A 12,217-nucleotide genomic window follows, 5' to 3' on the forward strand; every position below is an offset into this window, starting at 1 on the left:
ATACCAGAATCTCTGGGACAGAGCTAAAGCAGTGTTTAGAAGGAAATTTATAGTACTAAATGCCCACAGAAGAAAGCAGGAAAGATCTAAAATCAACACCCTAACATCACAATTAAAAGAACTAGAGAAGCAAGAGCAAACAAATTCAAAAGCTTGCAGAAGATAAGAAATAACTAAGATTCGGAGCAGAACTGACAGAGATAGAGACACAAAAAAACCTTCAAAAAAATCAGTGAATCCAGGAGCTGGTTTGTTGAAAAGATTAACAAAATAGATAAACCACTACCCAGACAAATAAAGAAGAAAAGAGAGAAGAATCAAATAGACACAATTAAAAAATGATAAAGGGGATATCACCACTGATCCCACAGAAATACAAACTACTATTAGAGAATACTATAAACACCACTATGCAAATAAACTAGAATATCTAGAATAAATTGATAAATTCCTGGACACATACACCCTCCCAAGACTAAACCAGGGAGAATTCAAATCTCTGAATACACTAATAACAAGTTCTGAAATTGAGGAAGTAATTAATAGCCTACCAACCAAAAAAAGCCCAGGACCAGATGGATTCACATCCGAATTCTACCAGAGGTACAAAGAGGAGCTGGTACCATTGCTTCTGAAACAATTCCAAACAATAGAAAAACGGGGGACTCCTCCCTAATTCATTTTATGAGGTTAGCATCATCCTGATACCAAAACCTGGCAGAGACACAACTAAAAAAGAAAATTTCAAGCCAATATCCCTGATGAATATCAATGCAAAAAACTTCAATAAAATACTGGCAAGCCAAATCCAGCAGCACATCAAAAAGTTTATCCACCACAATCAAGTCAGCTTCATCCCTGGGATGCAAGATTGGTTCAACATATGCAAATCAATAAACGTAATCCATCACATAAACAGAACCAATGAAAAAAAACACATGATTATCTCAATAGATGCAGAAAAAGCCTTTGATAAAATTCAACACCCCTTCATGCTAAAAACTCTCAGTAAACTAGGTATTGATGGAACGTATCTCAAAATAATAAGAGCTATTTATGACAAACCCACAGCCAATATCATACTGAATGGACAAATGCTGGAAGCATTCCCTTTGAAAACCGGCACAAGACAAGGATGCCCTTTCTCACCACTCCTATTCAACACAGTATTGGAAGTTCTGGCCAGGGAAATCAGGCAATAGAAAGAAATAAAGCGTATTCAAATAGGAAGAGAGAAAGTCAAAGTATCTCTGTTTTCAGATGACATGACTGTCTATGTAGAAAACCCCATCCTCTCAGCCCAAAATCTTCTTAAGCTAATAAGCAACTTCAATAAAGTCTCAGGATACAAAATCAATGTGCAAAAATCACAAGCATTCCTATATACCAATAATAGACAAACAGAGAGCCAAATCATGAGTGAATGCCCATTTACAATTGCTACAAAGACAATAAAATACCTAGGAATACAACTTACAAGGAATGTGAAGGACCTCTTCAAGAAGAACTACAAACCACTGCTCAAGGAAGTAAGAGTGGACACAAACAAATGGAAAAACATTCCATGCTCATGGATAAGAAAATCAGTATTGTGGAAATGGCCATACTGCCCAAAGTAATTTATAGATTAAATGCTATCCCCCCCCGCCACCCCCCCCCACATCAAGCTACCATTGACTTTCTTCACAGAATTAGAAAAAAACTACTTTAAATTTCAAATGGAAGCAAAAACGAGCCCATATAGCCAAGACAATCCTAAACAAAAAGAACAAAGCTGGGGGCATCACACTACCTGACTTCAAACTATACTACAAGGCTTAAATAGTAACCAAAACAGCATGGTACTGATACCAAAACAGACACATAGACCAATAGAATAGAACAGAGGCCTCAGAAATAATGCCACACACTTACAACCATCTGATCTGTGACAAATCTGACAAAAACAAACAACAGGGAAGGGATTCTCTGTTTAATAAATGGTGTTGGGAAAACTGGTTAGCCATATGCAGAAAACTGAAACTGGACCCCTTCCTTACAACTTATATAAAAATTAACTCAAGATGCATTAGACTTAAATGTAGGACCTAAAACCATAAAAACCCTAGAAGAAAACCTAGGCAATACCATGCAGGACATAGGCATGGGCAAAGACTTCATGACTAAAACACCAAAAGCATTGGCAACAAAAGTCAAAATAGACAAATGGGACCTAATTAAACTTAAGAGCTTCTGCACAGCAAAGGAAACTATCATCACAGTGAACAGGCAACCTATAGAATGGGAGAAAATTTTGGCAATCTACCCATCTGGCAAAGGGCTAATATCCAGAATCTACAAGGAACTTAAATTTACAAGAAAGAAACAACCAATCAAAAAGTGGGCAAAGGATATGAACAGTTCTCAAAAGAAGATGTTTATACAGCCAACAAACATATGAAAAAAAGCTCATCATCACTGGTCATTAGAGAAATGCAAATCAAAACCTCAATGAGATACCATCTCACGCCAGTTAGAATGGCAATCATAAAAAGTCAGGAAACAACAGATGCTGGAGAGGATGTGGAGAAACAGAAAGGCTTTTACACTGTTGGTGGGAGTGTAGATTAGTTCAACTATTGTGGAATACAGTGTGGCAATTCCTCAAGGATCTAGAACCAGAAATACCATTTGACCCAGCACCCCATTACTGGGTATATACCCAAAGGATTATAAATCATTCTACTATAAAGACACATGCACATGTATGTTTTATTGCAGCACTATTCACAATAGCAAAGACTTGGAACCAACCCAAATGCCCATCAATGACAGACTGGATGAAGAAAATGTGGCACATATACACCATGGAATACTATGCAGCCATGAAAAGGGATGAGTTGATGTCCTTTACAGGGACATGGATGAGGTTGGAAACTATCATTTTCAGCAAACTAACACAGGAACAGAAAACCAGATGCTGCATGTTCTCACTCGTAAGTGGGAGCTGAACAATAAGAACATATGGACGCAGGGAGGGGAACATCACACACCGGGGCCTGTTGGGGGGTGGGAGGCTAGGGGAGAGATAGCATTAGATGAAATACCTAATGTAGATAATGGGCTGATGGGTGCCAAAAACCACCATGGCACGTGTATACCTATGTAACAAACCTGCATGTTCTGCACATGTACCCCAGAACTTAAAGTCTAATTTTTTAAAAAGATCTTTTTCTTTATAAACCTATAAAATCTGACAGTGCTCTGTGTGATTTCATATAACGCATCATTATTCACAGTCACTATCATATAACACCAACTGGTAGTGAATGAGTGCAGCCATATGCAAAGGGTGGCAATTCTTTTGGATCCATTTCCTTCAGGTTCTCTCTGCTGGTTCTAAATTCTATTTATCTAGATTCTTTCATCTATGGCATTTGGAAAAAATAAAAATGAATCCAAATCCAAAAAATCCCTTTGTACATCGATATACAGGCATTTCACCTTAGATATTCTGGGATTATATATATATATATATATATATATATATATATATATATATGTATTTCTCCAGAGGGCTGTGTGCCTACAACATTAAAGAATAATTCTGCTGGGGCTGGGAGGCAGGAATAGATGAATGGTCCTACATGTGGCTTTTAAAAAGAGATCAAAACAGAATCAAAAGAGAATGTTGTTACCACTCTACAAGGAAATTGTGTTTCCTTGTTACCTCTCTACAAGTAAAGAATTTCATTACCTCTCTACAAGGAAATTTTGTTGTCTATCTACAAGGAAATGAATTATAAGTTTTAAAACAATAAAAATCAGATAAAACTCATCTATGGGGAGAGAAATAAGAACAGCGGTTGTCCATGGTCGGGAGAGGGATTGATTCACAAAACGCATGGTGGTGACACAGCGGTGGTGGCGGGGGGAGGGGCTTTCTTGGGGGAGGGAAATGTTCTACATCTCAATCTGGGGGTAGGTTATGGGGTACATGTATTTGTTAAGACTGATCCAACTGTATACTTAATTTCTGTGTATTTTACTGTGTATAATCACATTTCAATAGAAAAGGAAAAAGAAAACAAATGACAATGATGAAAATCAGGGTAAGAGTCAAGAGATTTGCAATGCAGTCCCAGCAAGGAGATTAGCTGGGTGTGTCACCTTCCACCCCTTTGAGTGTTCAGATTCTTCCTCTGGAAAACAAAATTTGGGCCAAGGGACTGTTAAAAAAAAATAGGAAGAAAAACATAATACTAAAAATACTGAGTCTTTACTCCCTTACACTAGCTGGAGTCACACTTTGTAGATAAACATCCTTTCCTAAAGGGGGTACACCAGAATCACGGTCCTCCTTATTCTTCCAGAGAATCTTGGCATCCAGTGCCACCCTAAGGACCGGGGAGTTCTTAGTAGGAAGAAAAAAGGTGCACCCAAGTCTCGGTTCACTAAATCACTAGTGTAAAAGGAAAAATCTTTCTAGCCAGAGTTAGGCAACTAAAACATAAAAGCACAAGCCAAGGAAGTATGGATACAACTCATATACCATCAGTGGCCACAAACCCAATTGTGGGTACCTAGAAACTGTCTCACCTGAGCAGTTCACTAAAGACTCCTACTTCTGAAAGGGAGACTCTCTGCAGAGAGAATTGGGGTGAGGCAATTTGGAAGTCATTCCTATTCTATTGCTAACACTCAGTCTTCCCTCTAGCCCAAAGAAGAACAAAATAACTTGAGTAACTATGGCCCTAAGAGCTCTTTCACATCTGCATCCAGAGTATAAATACCCTTTACTGACTTTCCAAAGGGAGTCTTACTCTGAAGACAAGAACTCAATGAACATCAATTCCTTACCTCTCTCCGAATCTTAGTGTAAGGATCTTCTGGACATTGTACTGGTGGATTCACTTTGACTCCTAATTTCCTTAAAAAGTTTCTTGTGAATGTATCACAGTCATAAATCTTGAATATCCTGCCATAGAAGACAACCTCTGTGCCGACATTAAAATGATACACGGTATAAAACTGATCCTCATCAGGAGGCGGGAGAGTAATCCGATGACGCCGGATAGAAGTCCCTATGGCATGAAAGAAAATACAACTGTTTTATCATGTGGCTAACAAGTAAGAAGATACAGCACATTCACTATCAACCCGGAATACTTTCACACAACAGAAAACTGGGCAAAAGGCTCATTCTAGGAAACAGCATTAGTACATTCCAACTCTGAGGGAGTCAGAAGGAGCTGAGACTTCGAGGTTCAGAACTCTGTGGCCAGCCTTGCATGTGGTTAGAGTTGTGTTAAGTGGTGGTAGGGAAGTATTTTAATAAACCATAAAGACTAGGGTAAGGATGGGGGATGAAGGACGGGGACATTGTCAGAATGACCAAAAGTACCAGACGCTGCCATCATGTCTTTTCCTAGAACAAGCCTGTTCACATTCAGCCACCAGCAAGCACTCAATTACTCAATATGAGCACGCTCAACAAGGCATTAAGGCACCAATGTAGAGTGCTCACAAAAATGCATACTCATGTCTCAAAAGACAAACGCTAATAAGCTTTGGAATGAGAGGTGTCAACATGGACTTAGAAGTTTTAATAACAATGAATGACTTTCAGCTGCTGTGAAGTTTCATGGAATCTTCTTTTGTCTATCAACCTATTTTTCCTCCTCCTTCCTCTCTATAGCCTCTGTCCACCTCCACTGAACCACTACCTCAAATGAGGGTTACTAGAGGCTTCCTAGTTCTAGCCAGTGCTCTGGGCCAAAAGCTCTAGGTCTCATCCCATCTTCTACTTCCAACCCTGATGCCCGTTCATTTCTCCTCTTGAGAATATGTTCCCAGGGTCCCCTACGTATATCCAAAAGAGTGGTCAGCCACTGGAGGTAAAAGAGTTCCTTGCCTACATGAACATACCAACTATATCATACCATATCAGCTAAGTTACCCAAATATTGCTGCAGTCTGTTGTCAAGGATTGTTTAGGGGCCAGGCACAATGGTTCATGCCTGCAATCCCACCACTTTCACAGGCCAAGGCAGGCAGATTGCTTGAGCCCAAGAGTTCAAGACCAGCCTGGGCAACATGGCAAAATCCTGTCTCTACAAAAGAAAAAAAAATTCATTAAAAAAAAATTAGCTGGGTGCGGTGGTGCCCACCTGTGGTCCCAGCTACTTGGGCGGCTGAAAGGTGGGAAGATTGCTTAAGCCCAGGAGGTTGAGACTAAAGTGAGCCATGATCACACCACTGCACTCTAGCTTGGGCAACAGAGCAAGACCCTGTCTCAAAACAAATAAACAAGAAGAATTGTTTAGGGTTTGAGATTTTATCCTACTTGCAAGATGACAAGTTAGCTTTCCATAGCTTCGTGGCTGCTGGTAGAAGACAGGAGGTGCCTTGGTCAGAGCCAAAAGGCAGTTTATTAATCAACAGTAGCAAGAGTAGCCTGAATATCAGCATTTCTTGCTCCCGTTTCCTAAGCCCCAGTTCCCACAGGATGACACAGTAAGGGCCAGGTAACATTTGCACATTATAGGAGAGGAACCATTAGCTTAGGGAACCCAAATCTTTTATAATAAGCAATAAGTATCCCTGCTTTTGGCTCAGAGGGAGCTACTATCTTTATTAGACTTTATTCTGGAAGGAGACACTAAGCCTCTATCTTCCAAGACTATAAGCAAACCTATACTTTGCTCCAGAGGAAGAGACTATTTTTGTTTTCTATAGCTACTTGCTATATAAACATCCTTGAAGAGATAGTCCAGAACAAAGAGAAGTCAGTGCCTTACAGAAATGCATGATACCCATGGAGAATTGTCTCTCAATATCTGTCACTGACTTAGGCCTGAGAATCTACTCCAAGAACAACGAGAAAAGGAAAGCAGAGCAAACTGTGGATCTAATGATTCAATAAAAATTGGCTTGTGAGAACTCTGCATGTAGGTATTTTAATATAAAGACGTCAACCTATCGTCTTTGTATTTTATACAGCACTGAGAATGGTGCCTTTTCTCAAAGTCTAGAGACACTGTAGGAATTAGTCATTCCTTATTCATTAAGGAATATTTAATGAATATCTTTATGTGCCAGGAACTGTGTTGGGCTCTCTTCCATTATTCTACTTATCATCTTTTCACTCTGTTGAGGGGAAATTAACTAAAATCATTTTCAGCTTTTCTTTGCAGCAATTTTTAATTACTTGGTGCATTAAATTAAAATAATAAAACTATAAAATTAGAACTGGCCTAGAATATTTTTAAATGTACTACATAAAAGATGATTTTATTGCAAAAAAATTATACTTCGATTAGCCTTTAATTCATAGCACTGAAAACAGTATGCAAATTATTTAATCATTCAAGATTAGACATTTAGAACAAATTGCATACTTCAACATGTATAAAAGGACAGGCATTTCAGGTATTTTCAGGAACCATTATATACCACACTTTAAAAATACTTATATTGTGACAGTTTTTAAAATGTATAAGAATTATTCAACAGTCAGGAGCTTCTTCAAAAATTCCATCTATCTTGCATTTTACTTCATTATAAAAATTCAAATAAGCAAGTTAGTGCTGATTTTTGTTCAGTAAGACTTTGGATAGGAATCCTTCATTTTTCTAGGTGAGAAAAACTGGTTCACCCACTGGGCTTTTAAATAATACTAATCACAATCATCATCATAGCCCTAAGATAAACTTTCATTTACATTTTCCCATTTAATCCTCAATAATTACAAAAGACAGATAATACATGAAATATGAATATTCAGTTTAAGGATGAGAAAACCAAAGCTCAGAGTGGTTAAATGCCATACCCAAGGTCACGCCCTAACAAATGGCAGTAAAAGATCTTGAAGCTGGGTTTTCAGACTCTAAATAAATACCATTACTTTCCATAGTCTGCAGTGAGCTGTAATTCACTGTACTGCAGCTACGTATTACTTGAGGAGGAAAAGCATAGGCATAACAGGAGGGAAATGGATAAAAGAGCTACCAGCCACCATGAAAAGAAAAGAGAGAAGATGGAGTTGCTCTTCTGAAAGAAGTCTCTCTCTGCTCTCAGGGGAAATTTCCAGAGATGCCCGCCCACTGCTGTGGCAATGCATCCTGCAGGGCCTGCCCCACCAGGTGACTTGTCTCTCCCAGGAGCCTGCAGATCTCAGGCCCCCTCCCCCTACTCTTTCATCTCTTAGCCTCCACACTTCTCTCACTAGATGCTTCTCAGAAAGGGCCAGAGAAGTTCTTCTTGGTGACAAAAAAAGAGTCCCAAACATTCGTGAGTTAGAAAGAAAAGACAGATTTAACACTAATAAAATTTTGATAACCAAAAATCTAATGTCACAATTCCATACTAATCAGAAAACCAATGTGGGCCATTTGAAATGTACAGTTGCACATGAGAGCTTTCAATAACATATTCTTAAGGTTTCTCAACTGTGTCCTTTGAGAATTAAAATTTCTTATTATCGGGATTTATGTGTTTTTAGTCTTCCATGATACATGGCAGAAACTCCATCAGCAGGAATTTGTTCTGGGATATCAAAGAAATGGGCAGGATATGTGTCTGTGGCCCACACTGAAGAGCAGGTGAAATCATCAAGGCGGATAAATAAGGATATTGCTAAAAAACGGAAAAACAACTAAAGCACTGCACTTGCCCTTTAAAGTTTCATGTATTTATCTTAACTACCCCATAAAGACAATTGGGACAGATGTCCAGGGATCAGGTACCTGCTTTCCAGCTTTTCCTCTTCACCATGTTTTACATCTCTCTTCCTTTGTAAAAGCCCTGTTATCTGGCTATACTCTGCAAGCTTTAACTTTCTAACATTTCCCTGTGGTTTAGATCAAAGTGACCATATATCCATTTATGTTTAATGTGTTTTCATGTTATTCAATTGGGAATTGCCTCAGATCTTTACTCATACCACTAAGTTTACTTTCCTGGAATTCACCTTCCAGAATTAAGACTCCAATCTCTCACATCTATTTTATTATTTATTTATTTATTTATTTATTCATTTTTGAGACAGGGTCTCACTTCATTGCCTAGGCTAGAGCACAGTGGCATAATCATGAATGAATGCAGCCTCAACCTCCCAAGCTTAAGCGATCCTCCCTACCTCAGCCTCCCGAGTAGCTGAGATTATAGGCATGCACCACCACACCCGGCTAATTTTTTATATTTGGTAGAGACAGAATCTTGCTTTGTTGCCCAGACCGGTCTTAAACTCTTGGTCTCAGGTGATCCTTTTGCCTTGGCATCCCAAAGTGCTGGGATTACAGTCGTAAGCCACCACATCTGGGTCACCACTATTTTAAGTATGTTAATTTCATTTTAGTAATGCTGCATACCCAGAGTACATCCAAGTCTAAAGGCAGATATTTCTTAGGTAAATGAAGATATAACTGCAATTGCCACTTGTCATCACATCTGCAAGTCTGTGCCCTAAAAATACTAAGAGCCTTAACCACAATCAGACAACAGAGTGTCTTTTCTTCCCCTTTTGTGTACTATATTCCTCCACTAAAATGACTACTACAGTTTTACTTTTGTTTTTCTAAAATATCACCTTTAGAGTTCTGGTTTCACAAGAATAACTATTTTTATATACATAGCCTGGCACCTATCTTGCAGCAAAAGAATAAGAAACTTAAAATTCCACATTTCTGTGCACAATAAGAAATAGTAACCCTATGCATCTCCCCTTTAGCCATTGAATAAGCACCAAAATAACAGATGCTTTAATGTCCTCTTGCCCAGTTTTCCCTATTCAATCTATGATCTGCTCCCAAACAGTTCCCAATTTCTTGTCCTATCACTTTATCTTAGGTTGCTCCTTTTGACTATTCTGCCTTTCTCTTCCATCTTTATCTAGAGAAACTTTTGAGGTATCAATCAAATGCCAGCTTCTCTAGTAGATACTGGCTTTTCCTCCTCTGATCCCTCTAGTACCTGGTTCCCTCCCCAGTGTTCACCCTCTAGGGTTACCAGATTTAGCAAATTAAAATATGGGCTGCTTGGTTAAATTTGAACTCAGATAAACAACAAAGAATTCTTTTTTTAATTTATTTTTTATTTTTTATTTTTTTGCACAGGTTGGAGTGCAGTGGTATGATCTCGGCTCACTGCTACCTCTCCCCTCAGCGATTCTCCTGCCTCAGCCTCCTGAGTAGCTAGGATTATAGGCATGTGCCACCATGCCCAGCTAATTTTTATATTTTTAGTAGAGACAGGGTTTTGCCATGTTGGTCAGGCTGGTCTCGAACTCCTGGCCTCAAGTGATCAGCCTACCTCCTCCTCCCAAATTGCTGGGATTACAGGTGTAAGCCACCATGCCCAGCCAAATTCTTTAGTATAACTCTGTCCTATACAATATTTGGGACATAGTTATACTAAAAACTTCATTGCTTATCTGAAATTCAAAAATAGCTGAGTATCTCATACTTTATCTGGCAACCCTCCCACCACCCCTCCTCCACTTTATGGGATATAGTACCTACATAGAGTATATGCCCAATAGGAGTGAATGGCATATGAATGACTGACTTGTATTTTGTGATTACATTTGCTCAGTCAAGTAGATTATCTTAGAGTATTAAAAAATATATAAGAAATACTACCTTATTAAGGGGCCAAAACAAGTCATTAGTGGAAATCAGTGTTCTTAACTAAGATGCACTAAGAACCATGGGGAAGCCAGTTCTTGACCTCCACATCTACAGAAGAAAAAATTCTGGGGTGAGCTAGGAGATTCTGATGATCACTTCTGAGAACAACTGGTATAGACCATACCAGAAAATCATGGGACATTTCTAACCATTATCCTTTCTTTAGCACAGATTTGTCAGGACTTGGTGTATATAATTGACAATTATTCTGTTAGACTATTAGAGGTAAAACTACTGGGTTAACCTCTGACATTCCTGGCTTGATATAATGTTGTTTTAACTACATTCCAGCAGAAAAGCAACACATTCTATAAATATAACACATCTAACTGAAAAGAGAGTGATATCCTGGCAAGAAATGAAAGCAAGCCTTGAAGTGCAACACTGACTTTCTTGACTCATAACACACACAAATCTCCTTGCCAACAAGAACTCGTGAATATTAAAAATATGTTGTTCTGATTAGAAGCTGCATGAATGCCTATTTTGGTACCATACTAATGGATGCCTCTTTTGCTTCTGGCTGATTCCAAACTCCCCCTACCCTAAAAAAATTACATGAAAATAGAGGCAACTAAAAGAGGGCAGGGGGGGTTATAATTTTTCCAGTTGCACTCATTTCCAAATGGTCACGTACACAAGAAATAAGTGCATCCGACCTCTAAGTTCATTTAGAAAATATCAAAACCCTATGAAAGTGACAGGAACACCATCACTGCACAGCACCTAAACTTGACCATTTGCCTCTTCACAGGGCCTAAATACATGGAAAGCAGGCCCAGGCCAATCAAATCGCAACAGAAAGAAACACTACCTACCCTGTCCCACTGACATCTGAACCACTGGCCCAGTAAGTGTGTTTTCTTTTTTCCAATCACTTAATTTAGAAAAGCTCAGGCCAGGTGTGGTGGCTCACGCCTGTAATCTCAGCACTTTGGGAGACTGAGGCAGGCAGATCACCTGAGTTTGGGAGTTAGAGACCATCCTGACCAACCTGGAGAAACCCTGTCTCTACTAAAAATACAAAATTAGCCAGGTGTGGTGGTGCATGTCCGTAATCCCAGCTACTTGAGAGGCTGAGGCAGGAGAATCGTTTGAACCTGGGAGGTGGAGGTTGAGGTGAGCCAAGATCACACCATTACACTCCAGCCTGGTCAACAAAGGCAAAACACCATCTAGAAAGAAAGAAAGAAAGAAAAAGAAAGAAAGAAAGAAAGAAAGAAAGAAAGAAAGAAAGAAAGAAAGAAAGAAAGAAAGAAAGAAAAGAAAAGAAAGAAAGAAAGAAAGAAAGAAAGAAAGAAAGAAAGAAGGAAGGAAGGAAGGAAGGAAGGAAGGAAGGAAGGAAAGAGAAAGAAAGAAAAGAAAAAGAAAAGCTTGAAAAGGCATTTAAATGATTTTTCAAAGTATCTGTGGTCCAAACAGACCTTCCTTAACTAGAATTATCATATTAAATATTTCAAGAGAGACTGGTTTCTCTCTAAACAAAGCTTGGTGACAGAGTGGTTATTCGTGTTTGCTTTCTACAGGATTTGCTACAGCCTTCCAAATTT

The 12,217-nt window shown here is 38.9% G+C and overlaps 1 protein-coding gene across 1 annotated transcript in view; it reads right to left on the reverse strand.

Annotated features, from left to right (window-relative positions):
• EFHC2 (EF-hand domain containing 2) overlaps positions 1-12,217 on the reverse strand; it is a 197,483-nt gene that overhangs the window by 110,062 nt on the left and 75,204 nt on the right. Inside the window, exon 4 of the mRNA XM_074391685.1 lies at positions 4,840-5,063. Coding sequence (XP_074247786.1) covers positions 4,840-5,063 — 224 coding nt within the window. The remainder of the gene's footprint in view (positions 1-4,839; positions 5,064-12,217) is intronic.

Source organism: Saimiri boliviensis, chromosome X (assembly GCF_048565385.1).
Source record: "Saimiri boliviensis isolate mSaiBol1 chromosome X, mSaiBol1.pri, whole genome shotgun sequence".
NCBI classification, from domain to species: Eukaryota; Metazoa; Chordata; class Mammalia; order Primates; family Cebidae; genus Saimiri; species Saimiri boliviensis.